The sequence below is a fragment of the Salvia hispanica genome, chromosome 5 (genome assembly GCF_029641045.1).
Source record: "Salvia hispanica isolate PSC_SH4W2 chromosome 5, Shi_PSC_v1, whole genome shotgun sequence".
NCBI lineage: Eukaryota > Viridiplantae > Streptophyta > Magnoliopsida > Lamiales > Lamiaceae > Salvia > Salvia hispanica.
Genome location: NC_142696.1, coordinates 36,725,475 through 36,751,745, shown reverse-complemented (window position 1 = coordinate 36,751,745; position 26,271 = coordinate 36,725,475). Strand labels below are relative to the sequence as shown.

The 26,271-nt window shown below is 38.0% G+C and overlaps 9 protein-coding genes and 1 pseudogene across 11 annotated transcripts; 9 read left to right on the top strand and 1 right to left on the bottom strand.

Annotated features, from left to right (window-relative positions):
• Nucleotides 1-48: 48 nt before the first annotated feature.
• LOC125187981 (chromatin-remodeling ATPase INO80) lies at nt 49-11,373 on the bottom strand. Of its 3 annotated transcripts, XM_048084686.2 has the most exons (23): nt 11,014-11,373; nt 10,651-10,738; nt 10,034-10,415; nt 8,807-9,242; nt 8,509-8,709; nt 8,293-8,403; nt 7,632-8,050; nt 7,401-7,509; nt 7,252-7,332; nt 7,014-7,186; nt 6,076-6,201; nt 5,570-5,731; nt 5,428-5,485; nt 4,863-5,093; nt 4,520-4,666; nt 3,440-3,991; nt 3,068-3,325; nt 2,872-2,979; nt 2,381-2,475; nt 2,153-2,309; nt 1,512-1,709; nt 1,272-1,424; nt 49-619 (listed from the first exon to the last, which is right to left on the bottom strand). In XM_048084686.2, exons 1-23 carry the CDS (start codon nt 11,059-11,061, stop codon nt 383-385), a joined length of 4,530 nt encoding a protein of 1,509 aa, XP_047940643.1. In that variant the 5' UTR covers nt 11,062-11,373; the 3' UTR covers nt 49-382. The 3 variants fall into 3 exon arrangements, with proteins under 3 accessions (XP_047940643.1, XP_047940644.1, XP_088914740.1); XM_048084687.2 differs by lacking the exon at nt 10,651-10,738; XM_089058614.1 differs by lacking the exons at nt 10,651-10,738; nt 11,014-11,373 and having other exon boundaries at nt 8,807-9,210; nt 10,034-10,162.
• Nucleotides 11,374-12,145: 772 nt separating this feature from the next.
• LOC148926753 (uncharacterized) lies at nt 12,146-15,748 on the top strand. Its single transcript, XM_089059237.1, has 3 exons — nt 12,146-12,190; nt 12,303-12,408; nt 15,429-15,748. The coding sequence occupies exons 1-3, from the start codon at nt 12,146-12,148 to the stop codon at nt 15,746-15,748; spliced, it is 471 nt and encodes a 156-aa protein (XP_088915363.1).
• LOC148926752 (uncharacterized) lies at nt 15,583-16,359 on the top strand. The gene is made up of 2 exons (XM_089058378.1): nt 15,583-16,223; nt 16,331-16,359. Exons 1-2 carry the CDS (start codon nt 15,779-15,781, stop codon nt 16,357-16,359), a joined length of 474 nt encoding a protein of 157 aa, XP_088914504.1. The 5' UTR covers nt 15,583-15,778.
• Nucleotides 16,360-16,860: 501 nt separating this feature from the next.
• LOC148926751 (uncharacterized) lies at nt 16,861-17,456 on the top strand. Its single transcript, XM_089058130.1, has 2 exons — nt 16,861-17,320; nt 17,428-17,456. Exons 1-2 carry the CDS (start codon nt 16,876-16,878, stop codon nt 17,454-17,456), a joined length of 474 nt encoding a protein of 157 aa, XP_088914256.1. The 5' UTR covers nt 16,861-16,875.
• Nucleotides 17,457-17,957: 501 nt separating this feature from the next.
• On the top strand, nt 17,958-18,553 carry LOC148926750 (uncharacterized). The gene is made up of 2 exons (XM_089058131.1): nt 17,958-18,417; nt 18,525-18,553. The coding sequence occupies exons 1-2, from the start codon at nt 17,973-17,975 to the stop codon at nt 18,551-18,553; spliced, it is 474 nt and encodes a 157-aa protein (XP_088914257.1). The 5' UTR covers nt 17,958-17,972.
• A 501-nt stretch (nt 18,554-19,054) lies between these two features.
• On the top strand, nt 19,055-19,650 carry LOC148926749 (uncharacterized). The gene is made up of 2 exons (XM_089058132.1): nt 19,055-19,514; nt 19,622-19,650. Exons 1-2 carry the CDS (start codon nt 19,070-19,072, stop codon nt 19,648-19,650), a joined length of 474 nt encoding a protein of 157 aa, XP_088914258.1. The 5' UTR covers nt 19,055-19,069.
• A 501-nt stretch (nt 19,651-20,151) lies between these two features.
• LOC148926748 (uncharacterized) lies at nt 20,152-20,747 on the top strand. The gene is made up of 2 exons (XM_089058133.1): nt 20,152-20,611; nt 20,719-20,747. The coding sequence occupies exons 1-2, from the start codon at nt 20,167-20,169 to the stop codon at nt 20,745-20,747; spliced, it is 474 nt and encodes a 157-aa protein (XP_088914259.1). The 5' UTR covers nt 20,152-20,166.
• A 501-nt stretch (nt 20,748-21,248) lies between these two features.
• LOC148926747 (uncharacterized) lies at nt 21,249-21,844 on the top strand. The gene is made up of 2 exons (XM_089058134.1): nt 21,249-21,708; nt 21,816-21,844. The coding sequence occupies exons 1-2, from the start codon at nt 21,264-21,266 to the stop codon at nt 21,842-21,844; spliced, it is 474 nt and encodes a 157-aa protein (XP_088914260.1). The 5' UTR covers nt 21,249-21,263.
• A 501-nt stretch (nt 21,845-22,345) lies between these two features.
• On the top strand, nt 22,346-22,941 carry LOC148926746 (uncharacterized). Its single transcript, XM_089058135.1, has 2 exons — nt 22,346-22,805; nt 22,913-22,941. Exons 1-2 carry the CDS (start codon nt 22,361-22,363, stop codon nt 22,939-22,941), a joined length of 474 nt encoding a protein of 157 aa, XP_088914261.1. The 5' UTR covers nt 22,346-22,360.
• Nucleotides 22,942-25,228: 2,287 nt separating this feature from the next.
• On the top strand, nt 25,229-26,017 carry LOC148926745 (secreted RxLR effector protein 161 pseudogene; annotated as a pseudogene).
• The last annotated feature ends 254 nt before the right edge of the window (nt 26,018-26,271 follow it).

The window sequence follows — 26,271 nt, the reverse complement described above, 5'->3', positions numbered from 1 at the left end:
AAGAGACTTTCACATATTTCGGCTGCAGATATTTTAACATAATACGAATTCAAAAACATAAAGTTCTTTGGTAAATTGGAACTATAATCCTGACTATACATTACCCACTATATTTCTCGTACAGTAAACAATAGAAGCTGGCAAGCTTCACCCTAAAAAAAATTAATCTGTACAATACTACTATACGAGTTTTCCTACCTCACTCATTCCCACGAGTTTGTCCCGTCCTCCAATGCTGGAAATGACGACTTCTCAGCAGCAGCACAGCCACTGCTTGCACCCTAGGGAAGATCAGCAGATCCAACAATGCCCAAACACCTATCAAAAACGACGGCATCATCCCATTCCACGGTTTTGTCATGCCTCACCGTTTCTTCAGCAGCTACAGTTCTGAGCTCTGGTGTTGAATAGCTGTGAATGCAGGTTCAATGTTCTCATTCACACTCTTTGTTGGCCTTTTCAATCTCTTTGGTCTTTGCTGTCTGGAGTCAACGAGCTGCGAGGGATCCTCATGTTCGTAGTCTGCTGGTGTTTGATTTGGTGATGATGAATCCACCTGTTTTGAGCTCTTCTGAGCCCTTGCTTTCGGCTGTGTTTGCTTGTCACCAGCAGGTTTCCTCTGCAAAGGAAGCAAATACATTACTAACCTACTACAAAACGATGAACTCCCTAAAGGCGATTATAAAATCCAGTTATCAATCCATATATATATAAATACTCCCTCTGTCCCACTATGACTCGCTTTCCTTTTTAGTTTGTCCCACCTAAGATGACTCATTACTAGAAATAGAATCCCCTTTATCTCTATTTTATTCACTCTCTCTTACTTTATTCTCTCCACCCAACACACAAAATAAAACCGCATAAAATCCCGTGCCGCCCAAGGAAGGGGTCATCTTCCTTGGGACGGAGGGAGTATATAATACTGAGTTCTTCCACAGCCAACAGTATGTTTTTCTACTTTGGGTTGTCCACAAAAATTAGCCACCTTCTAGTTTCGGCAAGTTTCTCTCTCTAATAGAGTGGACCACATTCTCCACTAACCATACTTCAACCACTCTCTCTCTCTCTCTCTCTCTCTCTCTCTCTCTCTCTCTCTCTCTCTCTCTTCTCTCTCTCTCCTCTACTTTACCAATTTCGCATTAAAACCCATACGGCCTAAGACTATTGGTAGTGGATGGAGGTAGTATATGTTATATTAGGTTATACTGGAAAATCAATTATCAATGGTTCCTAAAATCAATTATCAAAGGAGCCAGGGAGATTATCACCTTTTTGCTGCTGGATTTTGGTTTTTCGGGATCTGGAGGTTCAAAGTCATTGTCCTGTAACTCTGCATTAGCAAAATCCTCCAAAGACACAGCTCCTTCTGCATCGATCCTGATGCCCTTAGCACCACTTTTCTTCTTCTGCCTATCTTTTGCCTATTTCCGGAGCAGAACTCAATTTGTTTCAATATCTTGAAAAGGGTATTATAGTGATGAGTTCAGTATATGAAATAAAAAGCACACCTGTTGTGAAACTTCTTTTAGTTTATGCTCCAGTTGAGCATCATCGATCAATAATGATACGACGTCCTCAGGAGCCAAAAGGTCTCCTTGGACATGACCACCAGTCATCACAAGCTGTTGGACGGTGTTTTTCTGACTCGCTCTCTGAAGAATTTTTTCTTCTACCGTCTCTTTACAGATTAAGCGGTAAACAGTTACCTAGGCAATGAAAAGGACATGTTTCAGTGAGACGATTATGAATATCAGAACACGAAGCCACCAAAGATCATAGATAAATCATTGACAGAAAAACCACATGCAGACGTCCTTACAGTGAAGAAGGTAAGAATATCTAATGTCGAGTAGAAAAATTAATCTAATAACAATAACAAACTTCCAATTTAGGGCTATGTTGCATTAGTAATGCAGGGAAACATTTCCAAGTTCAAGTGCATAAGCTGCTGATCATTAAACTAAAATGTTCTACACTGCTTAGGAGAGAACACAAGACTTAACTTGCAAAAATGTAAGTCGAAAGCACTAGGAGCTTCCAATTTTGCGATTTTTAAGATTTATAGCAAAGAAAAAGGACATAAAGAGACTGGCATCAGAACTATTAAGCAACTATTTCAGATAATATAGATGGAGATAAAGATACTAACATCCTTAGTTTGACCCAGACGATGAGCCCGATCCATTGCCTGCAGATCCAATGTTGGATTCCAGTCACTTTCATAAAATATGACGGTGTCAGCAGCTGTCAAGTTGATTCCAAGCCCACCAGCTCTTGTGCTCAGCAAGAACACAAAGATATCACTCCTAAAAATAATTGGCATGAAGCTCAGATATATTCATGAGAGCGAGAGCGAGAGAGACAGAAAAGCATATACCGGTGCTGGAAATCTTTCACCATGTCACGGCGATCCATTATTGTGGATGAACCATCAAGCCTCAAATACCGATATTTTCTATAGTTCATATAATCCTGCAAAGCCATTGTGTCAACCTGAGAAACCACTCTCCAACAGCAATAATTTAAAATCAATATTGCACACAGTATAAATAATATCATGGGGAAATTATAGCTGTACACGGAGCATCTACCATCTCCAACATAATAATATCTCCTCAAATAAACAGAAATGTTAAGTCAAACACACAGGACCTTAATTAATGATTTAATGGTTCTCACATGGAATGAACACCTAGTCCCTTCAACAACTGAGCACAAAATACCCATATATCTGTGGAGCTACTTACAGTAGGACATATGGTGCTGTAAGCCATCTATAATGATCAGTTTAAAAAAGCAAAAAGAAGATGTGACAATGATCTATGGTCTAGAGGAAATACCATGATCACCAAAAATGAGTTAGATTACCTCAAGGATATTCAGCATTTTTGTCATTTGCGCAAAAAGAAGAACACGATGATTTTGAGCCCGTAGACGCTTTAAAAGTATATCAAGCGTTTGAAGCTTGCCAGAATCCTGGAATAAGTACAAGGTATCATAATGAAAATCCACTTGATACATGGGGCCAGTAAGAAGTACATGGGAGAAGGGAGAAAGGGCGTACCGTCAACATTTTTGCAGGGTCGAATGGTTGCATGGGTGGACAAGACCCGAAGATCCTGTAAGTAAGCTGAAGGGCAGGTTGAGTGATTGGTAATTCAGCATCAATCTCTTGTATTAAAGGGTGAGTGCCAATTGGTTTCCTTGGGCCATTATAATCAGATGTTCGTGCAAATCCAGTTAACAACCTCTTTAACCAGGGGTCATGCCACTCTTGAACCATCTTGTATGCAAAGTTTCTATCAGAACAGCGGACATTTATCTGGAGCCAAAAGCATGGCCATAAGATCTCAGTTGAGGAACAAGTCATCAAAACCACATATATTTGTGTGTGTGTGTGCATCTATGTATAGGAAAAATTTTCTCCACTACTTACTGGAGGTGCTCTAGTTCTAGGGATGAACGAGTATACTGAATGCACAAGCTTGATATCAGATAGAAGTCTGTCCTGGTAAGGAATGATTAGAGCCTCGAATGGAGCATCCAAAGGACCTGTTGCAAGCTTTCTTCTAAGAACACTTTTTTGTGACCTACTAGGCAGTAGCAACATTCGCATGACAGCTCTCACTTTTTCCTTGCCAATATGAGCATTCTGGATATCATGGACATCACCATTATCACTTTCCATCAACAGGTCCAAAATTTCATCTAAATATTGGCGATCTGATCTTATAATGGAGAATAATAACCTCTCCATAAAAGAACCAGTTGCCAAGAATGACAATTCTGCTGGTGATAGATCAATAAAGCGGGAGAATTCAAATGTTCCCCTTCGTCCACAATCCTTTTGGAGTGAAGAACTGGAGATATTTTCTGGTGAGAATATGTTAAATAACTTCTGAATTGACTCCCTGCTTAAACACTGGCCAGCTTCTGAGTTGTGAGCCTTGAAACCACCAACAGTCTCTTGGTAGACTAGTTTGGGTATCTATCAGAGTAAAATTCAAAGAAAAATTATAAAGTGAAGTGGACTGCATAAGAAATATCATTAATCAGGTATTAAACAAAATCATCAGAATAATAATCCAGAGAGACATTACCTTACCTTGGACAGTTAGATTATTTAGTGTAACAACATTACATAATTTCCCTACGATTGAAGCACAGGTAGAGAAAATGGTGGGTGAGGCAAAATAAATAAATATATGTTTAGGGATGTATTTAGTCCAAAAATTTCTTGCTTGATAGCTTTACAGAAATTCTTCAAGGACATAAAACCTGTAAAAGTAATCCTAGCAAAGCACACAGCTCAGCGATGACAAAGTCAAGTGAGCTAACAGAAGCTATTCAGTTTCCAAACTGTGGAGATTGCATCACCAAGTGTTTGGCTAATATATTGACATTTGACAATTAACATAAAGCAGCTACATATGCTGAATAAATAGGGAAGTTACCATAAGGAAAAAAGTATGTGCTGTTAGGGGTGGCGGGTAGGGGGATTAGCTATTCCAATTACCTCGTAAGTAATAGGGCTTCTGCCACCAGAGTAAAAGACGTCTTCCAGCTCGCCGAAGGGGGGAGGGGGAAGAGAATTCGGAACATCTCCAAAATGAAAATACGTGCTTCCTTCGTTTCTCTCAAACAATTCTGGATGATTGCACACCTGGATTGCAGAGGGGAACCCACGATTAAATCAATCTTGGATTCAAAATTTTAGGTATGCTTTGTTCAATTACATCATGTGACTTGATAATATCTTCTCAGAAATTGTTCATGGTAAATTTGAAACATAAAATGTAGTTGTAGTTCATCACAACTGGATAAATCTATAGAATCCCACTAATCGAGCGAAATGCTACCTTTCTGAGCTGGATGACAATGTTCATCAGGTTCAGAATCTTTTTCTCACTAAGATGTCCACGGTTTCCATCAAACAACTCTGCAAGGGATATCTTGTTCTTTATAGCTTGGTAAAAAGCTTGCTGCCGAGAACTTAATTTACAGTGTACGGTAACTTCGGTTTTTCCTGTCAACTCAGAGACCACATCCTTCTTAACTCTCCTCAGCATGAAAGGTTTCAGAATGGCATGCTGTTATCAGTGAGTTTGAGAAAGAGAGTGAGAAGCAAAATATACTGAATCATAGATCCAAAACATAAGCAACAGAATCCAGTATATCATAGGACAACTTTTTTATCATAAACTAAAGCTTTAAAGCAATTATTTGGCATCAACAACATTGATCAGCCGGGGCATACCCGGACGGAATTCCAGCCACACAAGCAACTATAAAGTCTGATCATCTGATGTACATTTAAACAAGATCATACTCTTTGACCTAGAACATATGATTTGCTACCAACTCAAACTAACACCAACACATTAAAACCATGCTTTGCTCTAAAGTAATGAATGTGATGCTTACCAATCGATTAAGCTGGTGCTCGTTTAATGTCCCACCATGTTCTGCATGACTCTCAATTCTGATAAAGTTAAGGAGAATAAGGAGAAGAAAACCTTTAGCTCATATAGATGACGGTAACCAACAGTGTAGAGAAGAAACATACCCTTTTGAAAACCATTCATTGAATTGTTCATGGCTATCAAATAAAGTTGGCATAATAAAATGTAAGAGTGCCCACAGTTCAGCCATATTATTTTGAATAGGAGTTCCAGTCAGAAGCAAGCGGTTTCGGCAATTGAAGCTGAGCAGTGTTTTCCATCTTATACTGCCATTCCAACATTCAACATTGTCAATATTAGCATATATAAGATATTTACCTATATATCACATGTGTGTGTGACTAAATAATTTGAGAAATAGATAAAACCGCGAACTGCAAGTAGTTTAACTACAAAGTAAAAATGTGAATCCTAGAAGTGAACGCGGAGGGATTGTGTACACATTAAAGGGGAAACAAAAGTTGGGTAAGAAGCTAGTTTTGAAGAGCTTTTTTTGGAATATTTGTGTCTACTCTGGGTCTAGAACACATAAATGCAGATATGTATATACAAAAAATTGCAATTATGTGGCATACATAATTGAAGTAAGATGACTGTCGAAGACTCGGACCTGTTGGAACTTTTGATTGCCTGGGCTTCATCCAACACCATGTATTGCCATTTCACACGGCGAAAGTACTTCTCGTCAGAAACCAGCAGCTGGTAACTGGTGATGAGAATGTGAAATCCAGCCTCCCTGACAAATTGGGCAGGCTTGACTTAGTGAAACAAAAGAATAAACTTGAAATTTTCAGAAAATTTAAAAAGTCAATGAGGGCCAAACAAATCAAGAGCTAACTAGTCCAATGCACAATGAAAAGAGAAAAAAAAGCCAAAGCATGGTATCTATTTGTGCTTCCACAAAAGCTCCAGCAACGGAAGTGTGACACTTACAATACCCATTTCCCAATTTCCATGTGAAGCAAGTAACAACACAGTCAATGGCATCTATATTCCTAATTTCAGCCTCTCACATTCACTCTTGAATTTAAGCAACCTTCACTATTTCGATAATATATGCATGGAAATGGTTGCGCTGTATACTGTATACATATGGGCAGTAGTAAATTATGCATAATGTAGTGCCTCTTCTCAAGCAGTTAACTAATAAAAAATGCATATTATTTTCCTCAAAGCATAGGCTATTAGTGTCCTCATTGCTCAACCATTCATGATACTTTACCGCACATAAAATGTTAAAGCTGCTTTGTTGAAAATTTTATTTATCATTACTAGGCTTATTTCTATTCCAAGAAAACAATGTCTTAACAACCTAGCCTAGTCCTAGAGTTGTGTAATTTCCCAGAATTTGCATATCATCTAATTTTCATTCAGATGACATATTACCATAAGCAGAGTTTTTTATCAGTTACACCTAACAATATATCTGCAAAGAATCAGACCAATAGTTATGGTAACATATAAATGAGATATAACAGAAGTATCAGTGTATTCTTCATGGAACAAGCAGCTAAAAGAAGCACATGGAGGTTAGAACTGGTGACTCACCTTCGATAAAGACGCTTTGGGTTGATGTTCTTCCTAAGCACTGTACGCTCCTGAAGACCACCCCAATATGGAAGAGTCTTCAAGTCAGGACAGAAACGGCTGATTTCATCAGCCCAATTGTTCAAGACAGAAGCAGGTGCAACCACCAGAAAAGGCCCCCATATATTTTTTTCCTATGCACCAGAATCAGTTAGACAGAATGACTTCCAGCCAGAAACTTGATAGAATAATTAATTACCTCAGCCAAATGAGCCAGGAATGCCATAGCTTGAATTGTCTTTCCCAGACCCATTTCATCAGCGAGAATACCATTTAATCCCTGGTAAGAAAAGATGCGAGTCAGATCTATCGGGGCAGCATTCTAAAGTGGGAGCAGACACTAGTTACCTGCTCGTAACAATTTACAAGCCACTGAAGGCCTTTCAGCTGATATTCTTTAAGGGAACCCTTGAACATCTCAGGCGTCTGAACTGTTGATCCTACAGGCATGGTTGACCTGAGAGAACCATAAACAATTACTTACTAGTACATTAATGATCAAGGATAGAATACTTTTATCAACTGAAAATCGGGAGTGGGGATTAGGAAGTAATGTCAGAAGTAAAAAAAGAAACCCACGGGTGCAGCAAATCAATATTGCTAGACTCAGTGACCAAGCCATCTTGGAGAGGGACCTCAGCTTCTCCAGCTAGACGTAGCTTTAAGCATTCGTTATCAAATGCACTTGTCATTTTCTTCTGCTTTGAAACTGCATCATGAGCAGCTCTGAGAGCTTCCCTTCTTAATACAGCAGCTTCAGGATCCTCTTCCTCCTGCAGCTGATCTTCTGAAAGAATTTCTTGGTCATCAGATTTTTCATCGCCCACTGCTAATGCTCCCGAGGGTTCTGAGGCCTTATTCTGCATGAAGTGACTGTAAAGTTCTGTCTGTGACAACAGAAAATTGAGCCTCTGCTGCTGCCTCTTAGCTTCACGAAGTTCTTGTTCACGCTTCAGAGCTTCAGCAGCTTCTTTTTCTTCTCTTTTCCTCACTTCCGCCTTCAAGTGAAAGATTTCATAGATTAGAAAGTAGAAACTCCGTATCACTGGCTTTATGTAAATTTGTCACCAAAGTATGAACGAATCAAGCTCTATCAAAAACATCATAATTCTTAAGCTATTGAGCAACTTTTATAATAGTGCTATAGTATTTTATTTGGCAGTCTTTCAATTATGTAACTATGTGATGTGTTTAAGAAGGTTTCTTCTTGCTGAAAATAGAATTAATAATAAGAAAGTACCATCTCCTTGTCAACTCTCTTCCAAAACACTAGCATGTCTCTAGCCAGTTTCCTTGTCCTGATGCCAGCACCCCTCATCAATTTGAGGGACCTGCTGACTTTCATTTTCACCTGGAAAAGAATCAAGATCGGTTTAAAGACAGAATACTGGATAAGAGTGTTAAGTTGATCATGATGGATTATTATGGGAAAACAACATGTCACAGTAGCACAAACCTCTCTTTGACAGGTTTCAGAAACTCTCTTAGCATCAATAATTTGCTTTCTGTGGAAATTGGTGAAAATCCTGTGATGTTTTGGAATTTCTTTTCTTGCTATATTAACCCAATATTTACTGAACTTTTCCATTTCTTCCCTCTCAATTGCAGAAGGGTCTTTCTTCACCTTTGCCTTCTTGGGTAAACCACGTTCAATGATCTGCACCATCTCAATTAATAACATGACTAATAATCAGATATATAAAACATTAAAATTACAAAAACAAAATAAAGGTCGAGCAAGAAATTTTCCTAACCTCATAAGTATCCCCCTTCTCCAAAACTTTTACATAATACACCTGCAATATACCACCTTCTGACAATATAGATCGCCTAATCCTTCCAGCTGCCCCTTCGGGAATGCCATCACTTCCCAATGCTGTTTCACTGATGCTTAGACAGAAATTCTCAGCATAATTATTGGTCTGCTGGGCTCTCAATCTAGCCTGAAGTGATTCGTACTGAGGCCGTTGGTCACCCATCCCTGCCCTGCTTCCATGCTGGAACTTGTTATCAGAAGCCATCATTGCAGCTAATGACCCCAAGTCAAGGGTACCCTTTAGGTAAAATTCCTCCACTTGGATATCTGACATACTTGGCAAACTTAGTGAAGACGACAGCTTTTCATAGGGAGGAGGAATCCTATATGTAATGCCATCCCCTATATCCAGAAAAGCTGGTTCAAGATTTGGTCTGAAATTTTGAAACAATGCACCAAGGATGAGCCAAAATTAATCAAAGATTCAGTTATATCGGTTACAACAGAGCAAACACGTAGTGACACCTCTCATAAATTACTTGTATGATACTTCAAAATTTAACAGAAGCCAACTAACTAGAAAGGTTAACTCCTTGGTCTCTCCTTCCAGAATCTTGATAATAAAAAGCTTGGCAAAAGTCCTCCTGATATCTGTGGTAATTGGCTCACATAACCATTGTAGTGGTCTACTGGATGTATTTGCTTGGTACAATTACAAATGATATATTTCATCTGATTTTAGTGACTGCCGTGCTAGTGCCCAACAAGCTAACCTTATCTGGTCTGTGAATAATAGCAAAGTATCCAGAAAAATATACTCCCTCCGTCCAATAAATGTCTCATTTGCTTTTTTACTACTTTTGGTAATGGACCCCACATTCCACGAACTTTATTTCACTCGCATTTCACTATAACATAGATGGAGAGTCATTTCAGGCTTATATTCTTTCTAAAAGTTTTCGTAATCTCAACCCCAATCACTTTTTCTTTCTATCTCTCTCTTACTTTACCAATTATCCATTAAAACCCGTGTCCCTTCAAAAGTTCATATTTTTCAAGGACGTATGAAATAACCTTACAAGTTACAATCTTCGAAAACGAGATATTCTAGTATCCAGAGAACTGCTACTATTTAAGTCAAAACTAAAAATTTCCCTAAAACAATTAGTTTACACTAATAACAAGAACAATCCATCACATGTAATACATGAGGCAGGAGGCAAACCTGGAAGCACCGTGTTGCTGCCCAAAATCTGATTCAGGATAATTTCCTAGTTTTTGAGAACTACTAGTGTTTAGAAAATCCGAAGTCGATTCAAACTTGGGAAATCCCCCCCTGTTATCATTCATTGGTTTCTGATCTTTAAGGGCCACATTACTTTTGATTGCCATAGTCCCAGTTCTTGTCTGTCCTGGATTTGGGGGGGCATAGTTGAGCCTCCTTTTGTACTTCTGAATATGATCTCCAAGCATTGCACGATATCGCTCCTCTGAAATATATGAACTGTAACTGCCTGTTCCTTCCTCGTCACTACTATAAGCACTCCGCCTCTTCATTTTTGATCCCCTCTCCGACATTGTTCCATTCATGTCGCCTAAAGCTCCCCCTAGTCAACAAAAAACAACTAGCTCTCAAATTTACGAATAGGGCCTAAAACAACTCCAGAACGCATCAACTTATTCAACTGCACGCCATACATGCAATGGTAAAAATAATAATAACCGAGAGAGAACTTGCTATTAATCTGATTTCCATGTTCAAATTCAACCCAGAAAGAAACAAACACAACAAAAACAAGAAATATACATATACAGATTTTCTGACAAAACCGAATTGCCTACCTTGGCTACCTCTGCTCTCATCCTGACTACTATTCCCATAATAATCAAAATCTTCATCTTGTTTCGGCAGTTGAAAGTTCATCAAAGGCTAAAAAAATTGGGAAAAAAATTAATATCGAACATAACGATTCAATTTATTCAAAAACCAAAAAGCCACACTAACGTGCCTATGAACCCAAGTCAAATTACACTAACCACGCATCATAGCAATAGAAAACCCAAAATAGAAAAACTTTCACATAATTATTCACAAATTCCCCCTTTTTCTATCAAAACCAAATCGCCACAACAAAATTCACAAGCAAAAGATTGCAAGGAGTTAGAAAACCTAATTTTATAGAGCAGTGACTCATCCAAAATTACCTCAAGATTGAAGAGATTTCCGTATGTATAGTTCCTCTTGGAGTCCATGAGCTCTGCTACTGAATTTATGGCGAAGAAACCAGAATCCGGCGACGAGCATTGGCGGGGAAAATTACGAAAAGAAGAAGCTTCGTGGCTGGGGGCGGGAGTGGAAGAGGAGATGGAGAAGGCGCGAGACAAACCCTAACCCTAGAGAGAGAGGGGGGAGAGTAACGGAGGAGAAAGATAAGGAGAAGAAGAGAGGAAGCGGGGACATTGGTGGAGTTGTGCATAGGTCCTTGCTAAAATGAGCCGGTGGGATGGGAGTCCGTTAACGTGCGCGCCTCGCTACAGTGAGCCTTTTTCTATCTTCTTCTTAATCTCCACTCTGTATCAGGAAATTTTTTATCACTAATAAAAATGTAATTATTCGACACTTTTAATAAGGGCATAATCGGAATTTTGTAAAAAACTGTTACTAATTTTGTACTCCATTCATCTCGTTGAAAATTACTCACTTTATTTTTGGTTTATCCCAAGTCCCAACCAAGATAATTTATTACTAAAAATTTAAATACATTCCTTGTGCCGCCCAAGGAAGGCGTCATCTTCCTTGGATGGAGGGAGTATATTTTCTTACTCCCTCCGTCCCATAGAAATAAGTCATTTAGGATTGGGACGAGTTTTAATAGTATATACTCCCTCCGTCCCAGATTAAGAGTCACTTTTTGCCATAAAAGTCCGTCTCAGTTTAAGAGTCACTTTTAGAATTTTCCATATTTAGTCATACAATTTTACCCCATTCTTTATCAAAATTACATAAAAATGGCATTATCTACATTAAAATAAATCAAAACAAAAATCAAAAGTCAAAAGGGACCCACATTCAACCAACTCCACCATCTCACTTCATTTATTACACACTCTACCATCTCACTTCATTTATTACACACTCCACTATCTCACTTCATTTATTACACACTTCAAGTCTTTCTTAAAATTCAAGCCATAACAATAAGTGACTCCAAATGTGGGACGGAGGGAGTAAATGGTAAAGTAAGAGAGAATAAGAAAAGGTTGTTAAAATTGTGTAGTGGATGGTGGAGCCCATAAATGATAAAGTAAAAAAGAAGGACAAAAAAGGTTACCATAAATGGATATAGACTATTACTATGAGACGAACGAAAAAAAATACTCTGTATGTCTTATTTCTATGAGACAGGATGGAGTATAATTTTTAGAATGCAAGGTCATAACAAATATGTAGGCTATCAAATGAACATACTCTAAGAGCATCTTTAATGCTGCAGGCCGGACCGCACCTGGGTCCCGGCCCACGGCCTGTAGCATTGGACTGGAGTGAGCTGCGGCTCACGCCGCGTCTGAGGATGGGGACGAGTTCTGGGGCCATACCTGGTTGAGTCTCGGCCCGGTGTTGGAGGCTTTGGCACGCTCCTCCTGGTTGTGGCCCGGCCTAGGGTTATGGGGTGTTCAGGCTGGCCCCGATGAATTTTTGCCTATTTATATACTATTTGTTCAACATTCTTCCACCAATTTCTAACTTTCTTCTACATCTAGCCTTTCTATTTTATTTACATTATTTTGGTTTTTTTTTAATTTTTATGACTTGTAATTTTTATTTTCTAGGATTATTTAATTTATAGAGTCTGTAATTTTTATTTTTTATGATTTGTAATTTTTTATTTCTAGGGTTTGTAATCTTTTATTTTCGATTGAACAATTAATTTTTCGTGTTTTAATTGTTCAACGGTTTCTATTTTACGAATAAAAAGCTTTTCGTTGTGAATAGTGCAATTTAATAGTTGGTACCTGAATGGGCCTGCAGGGTTATAGGAGTTGTAGTCTTGCCCAAAAAAATTAGGAAAATGATGACGTGGAGAGGACTTGGGATCCGGGCTAGGTTAAGAATGCTCTAACAACATATGTAAAATTTCAGTAAAAATATGTAACAATAGTTATTTTTAAAAAAATTGATAAGTCAGAGTCCTACGTAAGAGTACTACTGACTTCCCGGCACGTTTAAAACGCACGAACATAAGAACAACAAGGAACATCTCCATACCATCGTTTGTAACTCGGTGTGCCTGGATGAGTACCCTCATAGCTTTGATATCATTATAAAGATCAAATTTGTTGGGGTTCACTGTCTAACTGAGACCTCTTTTAATCTGTGTAAGGTAATCAGCCCCACGATCAACCAATCGATCACAACAATAAACAAATATAATAATTTTAAAAAAAATATTAGTAAGAATTGTTAGATCTACAAATATACAAATAGTTAAAAAAAAATTATAAACATAATAAGATTGAAAGTTCAACAAAACATAACCACGTACCTATCAAGAGCACTAGTGTTATAGAGAATCTCAAAATGAAATTTAGAACATAAAAGACTAAAGTCTTGGCATGAACACTAACACTACCACTACAACAACCCAAACAAGTTCACAAAAAAATGATCGTCGAACTTCCCAGACCTCATAAACTCATTCGAAATCTCAAGCTCTTTGAATAATTTTGAATAAGAACAATGGTGAATTCATATTCAAAGTGTTGGAACATTTTAATATGGTCCAACATAATAGTCTAAAGATTGTATAATATTTATGGCTATTTATTGATTGACCCGATTACGTGATCTACTAAGGTTATATAATTTATAGGGTCAAACGATTATCTATAAAAGTATGAGGACTATTGTGCAGATACTACTTTGGATAACTTTAATTTTGTTATGGGTGAAATTATAGTTATAATAAAGTTAGGGACTTATTCCTAAATACATGGTTATGGTCCCCAAGTGCAACTCTATAAATAGGTCAATAGATTCTCATTCCTATTGACCAGACGTAATATCAAGACTCTACAGATTACAGAGAATCTGTGAGAGAGCGTTGTCACTTGGAAGATTAATTTCCATACTTCAGAATCATCAACAACATCATGAATCCGAATCCATGTACGCTTCCGCTTTATGTTTATCAATCGTATTCGACATGTGTGATTTATGTGATGAATTATGTGAATCATTGATTTGATTCCAACAATTGGTATCAGAGCCAATGCATGTTGGATCGAATTGATTGTTCGATTGCTATTGTTTTCGGATTTTGAGTCCTTAATCTGCCCAAATTTGTTCGACTTTATTGTTGATTCACAAGTTTTGAATTTTGGTGATTGTTAATGCATGCATGGTGATGTGGAGTAGAATTTAACTAATGGGTATATGTGTGCGATTAATTATTCCTCTTCATTAATTTTCTGGTTTTCAAAACCTTTACAACCCTTTTGTCGAATTATTTGGGAGAATTACATATCAAAAAATTTATGCTGATTTCTTCAAATTTTCTGCACTCATGTGTTCGAAATTTAACAGAGCAGTTTTGGTTTTGATTAATTCATCGATTCGTCGAAAATTTAATGAACTTCTGTGTTCAAATTTTCATTCATCCATTTTTAAAATTCATTTTTCAATTAATTCTGGCCGCCGTCCGTTTTTCCGACGAACGGAGAGTCGGCAAGTTCCGGCGATGTTGGAGCGGTTGAGGCGGTGAATCGTTGGCCTTGTTTCGTGAAACGACGCGTCTGTGTGTTTAGTGATTCAGTTTCTTGGGGCTGAATAGTTGTGATGTTTCGCGTCGAAAGTGACTAGTCGTTTTCTAAAATTAAATTGGCCAATAAAAGTTTATTTTTTTTAAAAAAAAAAATTCATTTCAAAAGCCGACAGTTGCTATTAAGTTTTATAACTCAATTACTTAATAATTGACTTAAATCGTTGGTTTCTTTTCAATCGAGAACAGCAACTTATGTTTTCCTTTTGGGCTTATTCATTTACATTTTACAAAATAGCCCAAAATTTTAAGTTTAAAACAATTAAAGTAATTTAATTGTTTTGGTTGTTAAGTAATTAATTGAATAATGATTTAGTTTATATTGTCTATTATTTTAATTAAATTAATTGAAGCATTACCTTGCCAAAGTGAGCTCTAATGTGTAGATTAATTTATTTAGAATATATAGGATATTTGTATACTTGAAATACATGCGAATAGTTAATCGGCCCAAAGGAAGATTGTTATTTGGCCGTGTTTCTTGTGTACTTTGTGGTAATAATATGAGATTATCCTTAAGTCATTGTGGACTCTAAGTCGGCCCAAAGGAAGACTTATTGTTTGACAGGAAATGATTATCTATATTTGATTACTACGTATTAAGATGTCACTTGCAAGTTAATTATTTTGTCCAAAGATGAAATTTTAATGTTGTGCCGACATCTTGAAATGGGAATTGTCATTATTTAATTTATTTACTTATTATTTACGTGAGCTAATTATTGTCCAACTTGTTATATTTGTTCTTTGCTAGCTCAAGAATCTGCTATTGGTTTTCTAAATTCATTCCTGTGCTAAAAGGCAATACCTATGCATCATGGAGAAGCAAGGTATTGATTGGTTTGGGGATTGCAAATTTAGACTATGCACTTCGGACGGAGCAACCTGCCCCTCTTACTGATGAAAGTTCCGATGAGGATAAACGGACTTTTGAGAGGTGGGAACACTCCAATCGCATGAGTCTTATGATTATGCAACATGCCATCCCTGAAAACTTTCGCGGTACTGTCCCGAAAGAAGCAACTGCTAAGGAATTTCTCGAGGCCATTGATATGAATTTCGCAAGCAATGAAAAGGCCGAAACGGCTTCATTGATGCATAAACTTGTGACTATGAGGTAAAATGGCCGAGGGGAAATTAGGGAGCACATTATGGAAATGTCAAACACTGCTTCAAAGCTTACGGCACTTAATTTGACGATCAGTGATGATCAACTAGTGCATTTGGTTATGATATCTCTTCCTCATCAATTTGATCACTTCAAAGTTAGTTACAATACTGTGAAGGATAAATGGACATTGGATGAGTTGATTTCTCATTGTGTTCAAGAGGAAGAGAGATTGAAGCAAAGTAAGACAGAAAGTGCTCACTTAGCAACAAGCTATAGGGGTAAACGAGGAAGAGACAAGGGAAAGAGGGTTCTTTCCGAGTTCGCTAAGGGGAAGAGGATTCTTCCTGATTCCTCCAGATATGTTGTGGGTCCATCTGCAAAACAGTTTAAGAAGGAAAAATCAGCTTCAGTTTGCTTCTTTTGCAAGAAAGATGGACACAAGAAGAATGATTGTGAAGAATATCACGCTTGGCGCGTGAAGAAAGGTACATTTTTCACTTATGTTTGTTCAGAAGTTAATTTAGCTTCTGTACCTGGACATACTTGGTGGATAGACTCTGGTGCTACTACTCACATAAGTGTGTCCATGCAGGGTTGCCTCCAGTGCCGAAAGCCGATTGATGCTGAAAGATTCATCTATGTGGGCGATGGCAAACAAGTTGAAGTGGAGGCAATAGGCACATTTAGATTATTACTAAAAACTGGTTGTTATTTGGATTTAGAACAGACATTTGTTGTACCGTCATTTAGACGGAATTTAATTTCTATTTCTGTATTGGACAAATTCGGTTATACTTGTTCATTTAGAAATAGTAGATTTAGTGTTTATCTAAATTCAACTTTGGTTGGCACCGGTTCTCTTTCTTATGGCGATAATCTTTATTTGCTTAATACTATTACTTCATTTAATGAAGCCCTGCATGTGAACTCACGAGGTACAAAGCGTAAATTAATAAGGGAGAATTCTGCTACAATTTGGCATAAACGTTTAGGTTATATTTCCAAACGGAGAATAGAAAGACTTGTGTCAGATGGAATTCTTACCATTCCCAATATGGCAGACTTTCAAGTCTGTGTTGAGTGCATAAACTTGTGACTATGAGGTATAATGGCCGAGGGGAAATTAGGGAGCACATTATGGAAATGTCAAACACTGCTTCAAAGCTTACGGCACTTAATTTGACGATCAGTGATGATCAACTAGTGCATTTGGTTATGATATCTCTTCCTCATCAATTTGATCACTTCAAAGTTAGTTACAATACTGTGAAGGATAAATGGACATTGAATGAGTTGATTTCTCATTGTGTTCAAGAGGAAGAGAGATTGAAGCAAAGTAAGACAGAAAGTGCTCACTTAGCAACAAGCTATAGGGGTAAACGAGGAAGAGACAAGGGAAAGAGGGTTCTTTCCGAGTTCGCTAAGGGGAAGAGGATTCTTCCTGATTCCTCCAGAAATGTTGTGGGTCCATCTGCAAAACAGTTTAAGAAGGAAAAATCAGCTTCAGTTTGCTTCTTTTGCAAGAAAGATGGACACAAGAAGAATGATTGTGAAGAATATCACGCTTGGCGCGTGAAGAAAGGTACATTTTTCACTTATGTTTGTTCAGAAGTTAATTTAGCTTCTGTACCTGGACATACTTGGTGGATAGACTCTGGTGCTACTACTCACATAAGTGTGTCCATGCAGGGTTGCCTCCAGTGCCGAAAGCCGATTGATGCTGAAAGATTCATCTATGTGGGCGATGGCAAACAAGTTGAAGTGGAGGCAATAGGCACATTTAGATTATTACTAAAAACTGGTTGTTATTTGGATTTAGAACAGACATTTGTTGTACCGTCATTTAGACGGAATTTAATTTCTATTTCTGTATTGGACAAATTCGGTTATACTTGTTCATTTAGAAATAGTAGATTTAGTGTTTATCTAAATTCAACTTTGGTTGGCACCGGTTCTCTTTCTTATGGCGATAATCTTTATTTGCTTAATACTATTACTTCATTTAATGAAGCCCTGCATGTGAACTCACGAGGTACAAAGCGTAAATTAATAAGGGAGAATTCTGCTACAATTTGGCATAAACGTTTAGGTTATATTTCCAAACGGAGAATAGAAAGACTTGTGTCAGATGGAATTCTTACCATTCCCAATATGGCAGACTTTCAAGTCTGTGTTGAGTGCATAAACTTGTGACTATGAGGTATAATGGCCGAGGGGAAATTAGGGAGCACATTATGGAAATGTCAAACACTGCTTCAAAGCTTACGGCACTTAATTTGACGATCAGTGATGATCAACTAGTGCATTTGGTTATGATATCTCTTCCTCATCAATTTGATCACTTCAAAGTTAGTTACAATACTGTGAAGGATAAATGGACATTGAATGAGTTGATTTCTCATTGTGTTCAAGAGGAAGAGAGATTGAAGCAAAGTAAGACAGAAAGTGCTCACTTAGCAACAAGCTATAGGGGTAAACGAGGAAGAGACAAGGGAAAGAGGGTTCTTTCCGAGTTCGCTAAGGGGAAGAGGATTCTTCCTGATTCCTCCAGAAATGTTGTGGGTCCATCTGCAAAACAGTTTAAGAAGGAAAAATCAGCTTCAGTTTGCTTCTTTTGCAAGAAAGATGGACACAAGAAGAATGATTGTGAAGAATATCACGCTTGGCGCGTGAAGAAAGGTACATTTTTCACTTATGTTTGTTCAGAAGTTAATTTAGCTTCTGTACCTGGACATACTTGGTGGATAGACTCTGGTGCTACTACTCACATAAGTGTGTCCATGCAGGGTTGCCTCCAGTGCCGAAAGCCGATTGATGCTGAAAGATTCATCTATGTGGGCGATGGCAAACAAGTTGAAGTGGAGGCAATAGGCACATTTAGATTATTACTAAAAACTGGTTGTTATTTGGATTTAGAACAGACATTTGTTGTACCGTCATTTAGACGGAATTTAATTTCTATTTCTGTATTGGACAAATTCGGTTATACTTGTTCATTTAGAAATAGTAGATTTAGTGTTTATCTAAATTCAACTTTGGTTGGCACCGGTTCTCTTTCTTATGGCGATAATCTTTATTTGCTTAATACTATTACTTCATTTAATGAAGCCCTGCATGTGAACTCACGAGGTACAAAGCGTAAATTAATAAGGGAGAATTCTGCTACAATTTGGCATAAACGTTTAGGTTATATTTCCAAACGGAGAATAGAAAGACTTGTGTCAGATGGAATTCTTACCATTCCCAATATGGCAGACTTTCAAGTCTGTGTTGAGTGCATAAACTTGTGACTATGAGGTATAATGGCCGAGGGGAAATTAGGGAGCACATTATGGAAATGTCAAACACTGCTTCAAAGCTTACGGCACTTAATTTGACGATCAGTGATGATCAACTAGTGCATTTGGTTATGATATCTCTTCCTCATCAATTTGATCACTTCAAAGTTAGTTACAATACTGTGAAGGATAAATGGACATTGAATGAGTTGATTTCTCATTGTGTTCAAGAGGAAGAGAGATTGAAGCAAAGTAAGACAGAAAGTGCTCACTTAGCAACAAGCTATAGGGGTAAACGAGGAAGAGACAAGGGAAAGAGGGTTCTTTCCGAGTTCGCTAAGGGGAAGAGGATTCTTCCTGATTCCTCCAGAAATGTTGTGGGTCCATCTGCAAAACAGTTTAAGAAGGAAAAATCAGCTTCAGTTTGCTTCTTTTGCAAGAAAGATGGACACAAGAAGAATGATTGTGAAGAATATCACGCTTGGCGCGTGAAGAAAGGTACATTTTTCACTTATGTTTGTTCAGAAGTTAATTTAGCTTCTGTACCTGGACATACTTGGTGGATAGACTCTGGTGCTACTACTCACATAAGTGTGTCCATGCAGGGTTGCCTCCAGTGCCGAAAGCCGATTGATGCTGAAAGATTCATCTATGTGGGCGATGGCAAACAAGTTGAAGTGGAGGCAATAGGCACATTTAGATTATTACTAAAAACTGGTTGTTATTTGGATTTAGAACAGACATTTGTTGTACCGTCATTTAGACGGAATTTAATTTCTATTTCTGTATTGGACAAATTCGGTTATACTTGTTCATTTAGAAATAGTAGATTTAGTGTTTATCTAAATTCAACTTTGGTTGGCACCGGTTCTCTTTCTTATGGCGATAATCTTTATTTGCTTAATACTATTACTTCATTTAATGAAGCCCTGCATGTGAACTCACGAGGTACAAAGCGTAAATTAATAAGGGAGAATTCTGCTACAATTTGGCATAAACGTTTAGGTTATATTTCCAAACGGAGAATAGAAAGACTTGTGTCAGATGGAATTCTTACCATTCCCAATATGGCAGACTTTCAAGTCTGTGTTGAGTGCATAAACTTGTGACTATGAGGTATAATGGCCGAGGGGAAATTAGGGAGCACATTATGGAAATGTCAAACACTGCTTCAAAGCTTACGGCACTTAATTTGACGATCAGTGATGATCAACTAGTGCATTTGGTTATGATATCTCTTCCTCATCAATTTGATCACTTCAAAGTTAGTTACAATACTGTGAAGGATAAATGGACATTGAATGAGTTGATTTCTCATTGTGTTCAAGAGGAAGAGAGATTGAAGCAAAGTAAGACAGAAAGTGCTCACTTAGCAACAAGCTATAGGGGTAAACGAGGAAGAGACAAGGGAAAGAGGGTTCTTTCCGAGTTCGCTAAGGGGAAGAGGATTCTTCCTGATTCCTCCAGAAATGTTGTGGGTCCATCTGCAAAACAGTTTAAGAAGGAAAAATCAGCTTCAGTTTGCTTCTTTTGCAAGAAAGATGGACACAAGAAGAATGATTGTGAAGAATATCACGCTTGGCGCGTGAAGAAAGGTACATTTTTCACTTATGTTTGTTCAGAAGTTAATTTAGCTTCTGTACCTGGACATACTTGGTGGATAGACTCTGGTGCTACTACTCACATAAGTGTGTCCATGCAGGGTTGCCTCCAGTGCCGAAAGCCGATTGATGCTGAAAGATTCATCTATGTGGGCGATGGCAAACAAGTTGAAGTGGAGGCAATAGGCACATTTAGATTATTACTAAAAACTGGTTGTTATTTGGATTTAGAACAGACATTTGTTGTACCGTCATTTAGACGGAATTTAATTTCTATTTCTGTATTGGACAAATTCGGTTATACTTGTTCATTTAGAAATAGTAGATTTAGTGTTTATCTAAATTCAACTTTGGTTGGCACCGGTTCTCTTTCTTATGGCGATAATCTTTATTTGCTTAATACTATTACTTCATTTAATGAAGCCCTGCATGTGAACTCACGAGGTACAAAGCGTAAATTAATAAGGGAGAATTCTGCTACAATTTGGCATAAACGTTTAGGTTATATTTCCAAACGGAGAATAGAAAGACTTGTGTCAGATGGAATTCTTACCATTCCCAATATGGCAGACTTTCAAGTCTGTGTTGAGTGCATAAACTTGTGACTATGAGGTATAATGGCCGAGGGGAAATTAGGGAGCACATTATGGAAATGTCAAACACTGCTTCAAAGCTTACGGCACTTAATTTGACGATCAGTGATGATCAACTAGTGCATTTGGTTATGATATCTCTTCCTCATCAATTTGATCACTTCAAAGTTAGTTACAATACTGTGAAGGATAAATGGACATTGAATGAGTTGATTTCTCATTGTGTTCAAGAGGAAGAGAGATTGAAGCAAAGTAAGACAGAAAGTGCTCACTTAGCAACAAGCTATAGGGGTAAACGAGGAAGAGACAAGGGAAAGAGGGTTCTTTCCGAGTTCGCTAAGGGGAAGAGGATTCTTCCTGATTCCTCCAGAAATGTTGTGGGTCCATCTGCAAAACAGTTTAAGAAGGAAAAATCAGCTTCAGTTTGCTTCTTTTGCAAGAAAGATGGACACAAGAAGAATGATTGTGAAGAATATCACGCTTGGCGCGTGAAGAAAGGTACATTTTTCACTTATGTTTGTTCAGAAGTTAATTTAGCTTCTGTACCTGGACATACTTGGTGGATAGACTCTGGTGCTACTACTCACATAAGTGTGTCCATGCAGGGTTGCCTCCAGTGCCGAAAGCCGATTGATGCTGAAAGATTCATCTATGTGGGCGATGGCAAACAAGTTGAAGTGGAGGCAATAGGCACATTTAGATTATTACTAAAAACTGGTTGTTATTTGGATTTAGAACAGACATTTGTTGTACCGTCATTTAGACGGAATTTAATTTCTATTTCTGTATTGGACAAATTCGGTTATACTTGTTCATTTAGAAATAGTAGATTTAGTGTTTATCTAAATTCAACTTTGGTTGGCACCGGTTCTCTTTCTTATGGCGATAATCTTTATTTGCTTAATACTATTACTTCATTTAATGAAGCCCTGCATGTGAACTCACGAGGTACAAAGCGTAAATTAATAAGGGAGAATTCTGCTACAATTTGGCATAAACGTTTAGGTTATATTTCCAAACGGAGAATAGAAAGACTTGTGTCAGATGGAATTCTTACCATTCCCAATATGGCAGACTTTCAAGTCTGTGTTGAGTGCATAAACTTGTGACTATGAGGTATAATGGCCGAGGGGAAATTAGGGAGCACATTATGGAAATGTCAAACACTGCTTCAAAGCTTACGGCACTTAATTTGACGATCAGTGATGATCAACTAGTGCATTTGGTTATGATATCTCTTCCTCATCAATTTGATCACTTCAAAGTTAGTTACAATACTGTGAAGGATAAATGGACATTGAATGAGTTGATTTCTCATTGTGTTCAAGAGGAAGAGAGATTGAAGCAAAGTAAGACAGAAAGTGCTCACTTAGCAACAAGCTATAGGGGTAAACGAGGAAGAGACAAGGGAAAGAGGGTTCTTTCCGAGTTCGCTAAGGGGAAGAGGATTCTTCCTGATTCCTCCAGAAATGTTGTGGGTCCATCTGCAAAACAGTTTAAGAAGGAAAAATCAGCTTCAGTTTGCTTCTTTTGCAAGAAAGATGGACACAAGAAGAATGATTGTGAAGAATATCACGCTTGGCGCGTGAAGAAAGGTACATTTTTCACTTATGTTTGTTCAGAAGTTAATTTAGCTTCTGTACCTGGACATACTTGGTGGATAGACTCTGGTGCTACTACTCACATAAGTGTGTCCATGCAGGGTTGCCTCCAGTGCCGAAAGCCGATTGATGCTGAAAGATTCATCTATGTGGGCGATGGCAAACAAGTTGAAGTGGAGGCAATAGGCACATTTAGATTATTACTAAAAACTGGTTGTTATTTGGATTTAGAACAGACATTTGTTGTACCGTCATTTAGACGGAATTTAATTTCTATTTCTGTATTGGACAAATTCGGTTATACTTGTTCATTTAGAAATAGTAGATTTAGTGTTTATCTAAATTCAACTTTGGTTGGCACCGGTTCTCTTTCTTATGGCGATAATCTTTATTTGCTTAATACTATTACTTCATTTAATGAAGCCCTGCATGTGAACTCACGAGGTACAAAGCGTAAATTAATAAGGGAGAATTCTGCTACAATTTGGCATAAACGTTTAGGTCATATCTCCAAACGGAGAATAGAAAGACTTGTGTCAGATGGAATTCTTACCATTCCCAATATGGCAGACTTTCAAGTCTGTGTTGAGTGCATTAAGGGGAAACAAACAAATATTAGGAGATTTGAAGCCAATCGGACTACAGACGTCTTAGAACTTATCCATACAGATATCTGTGGACCGTTTCCTACTGCATCTTGGAACGTTCAACGATATTTTATTACGTTCATAGACGATTATTCCCGATATGGTTATTTATATCTCATAAGTGAAAAATCTCAAGCACTGGATACGTTCAAGAGTTATAAGGCCGAAGTTGAAAATCAACTTGGAAAAAGAATTAAGAACGTCAGAGCTGACCGTGGTGGAGAATACTATGGTAGATATGATGGCTCGGGTGAACAACGTCCAGGACCCTTCGCTAGATTTCTTGAGGAATGTGGAATCGTCCCACAGTACACTATGCCTGGTAGTCCTACCATGAATGGTGTTGCTGAAAGACGAAATAGAACCCTCAAGGATATGGTTAGAAGCATGATCAGTCATTCTACTTTGCCAGAATCCCTTTGGGGAGAGGCACTTAAGACCGCAACATACATCCTAAACCGAGTACCTACTAAAGCAACTGCCGTAACCCCTTATGAATTATGGACGGGCAAAAAGCCCAGCTTAGTTCATTTACATGTTTGGGGTTGTCCAGCTGAAGCTCGGCCTTATAGGCCACACGAGCATAAATTGGACTCTAAAACGGTAAGTTGTTATTTTGTAGGTTATCCGGAGCGGTCTATGGGTTTCAAGTTCTATGATCCCACAACTAGATCATTTTTTGAGACGAATAATGCATGGTTCTTTGAGGAAGTTGATTTTGGGGGGGAAGATGGTATAAAGAATGTTGTCTTTGAAGAGGAAGCGATTTCACTTCCCTTCATTCCAGAACAAGACGACACTCTTGTAATTCCTGTTCCACTTCCCGAACAACAACATGAAGAACAACCTCAACCTCCTCAAGAACATGATGAAGTAGTGCCACTAAGGAGATCCACTAGAATGAGGAGACCTGCAATATCTATGGATGAATATATTGTATATCTCCAAGAGCATGAGGTAGATATTGGAGTGATGGAAGATGACCCAGTCACTTTCCGTCAAGCCATTGAAAGCCCTAATGCTCTAAAGTGGATCGATGCTATGATTGAAGAGATTAAGTCTATGCAAAGCAATGACGTTTGGGATCTTGTCACATTGCCTGAAGGTAAACCCATTGGTTGCAAGTGGATTTTTAAGACCAAACGGGATTCAAAAGGCAATGTGGAGAGATATAAGGCTCGTCTTGTAGCAAAAGGCTTTACTCAAAAGGAAGGCATCGATTTTACCGAGACTTTCTCTCCAGTTTCGACGAAAGACTCATTCAGAATAATCATGGCACTAGTAGCTCATTTTAATTTGGAGCTACATCAGATGGATGTAAAGACAGTGTTTCTTAATGGCGACATTACAGAAACGATTTATATGGTGCAACCTGAAAACTTTGTGTCTGGTGACCCAAAGAAGATGGTATGCAAACTTAAGAAATCCATCTATGGTCTTAAACAAGCGTCTCGTCAATGGTATGTTAAATTTCATCAAGTTGTTGTCTCATTTGGTTTTGAGACGAATCCTGTTGATGAATGCATATACTATAAGTTCAGTGGGAGCAAATTCATTTTCCTGGTTCTATATGTCGACGACATTTTACTTGCTTGCAACGATGTAGATTTATTACGTGACACCAAGAAATTTCTTTCAAGAAAATTTGAAATGAAAGATCTTGGTGATGCTTCTTTTGTATTAGGAATCCGAATACATCGGGATCGTTCCCTAGGTGTACTTGGATTATCATAAAAGAGCTACATCGATAAAGTTTTGGCAAGATTCAACATGAAAGATTGTAGACCAGGAGATACCCCTGTGGCTAAAGGTGATAAATTCAGTTTGAATCAATGTCCCAAAAACGAGCTTGCAAGAAAGGAAATGGAATTACTTCCCTATGCATCGGCTGTGGGAAGTCTTATGTATGCACAAGTATGCACACGTCCGGATATTGCGTTCATAGTAGGCATGCTAGGTAGATACTTGAGTAATCCCGGTATGGATCATTGGAAAGCAGTCAAACGTGTTTTGCGGTATCTGCAAAGAACAAAGGATTATATGCTCACTTATAGGAAATCGGATCAGCTTGAGATCATTGGGTATTCTGATTCGGATTTCGCGGGATGCCAAGACAGTCGTAGATCCACATCAGGTTATGTCTTTATGCTCGCCGGAGGGGCTATATCTTGGAAAAGTGTTAAACAAACATTGATAGCCACCTCTACAATGGAAGCAGAATTCATAGCTTGTTTTGAGGCATCACAACATGGAGTATGGTTGCGAAACTTTATTCAAGGACTGCAAATTGTGGATAGTATTGAAAGACCACTCAAGTTATATTGTGACAATAAGTCCGCAGTCATGTACTCCAACAACAACAGGAGCTCGTCGAAGTCTAAACACATTGACATCAAGTTCCTTGCTGTTAAGGATAGAATTCAGAGTAGACAATTGCAAATTGAACACTTAGGTTCGACTTCCATGCTTGCGGATCCTTTCACTAAAGGTTTACCGCCTTCGGTCTTTCATGAGCATGTATTTCACATGGGTATTCGACCATGTGATACTTTGGTTTAGTGGGAGTTTATGTTCATCTATGTAATAACATTGAATTTCAGTTATATTAAGTGCACTTTAGTTACTTTGGTTTTAGTTACTTTGAATTATGATTTGGTATTTTCTGATCTCACTACAGTTTCAGAGGACCAGTTGAAAATAGACATGCAAAAGATCACATAGCATGTAATTTTCATGCTGCATACTCATATTTTGATTTGTGTTGCTAGATGTGTTGATATTTGTGATCACTGATGAGTTTAGTCATGTATACG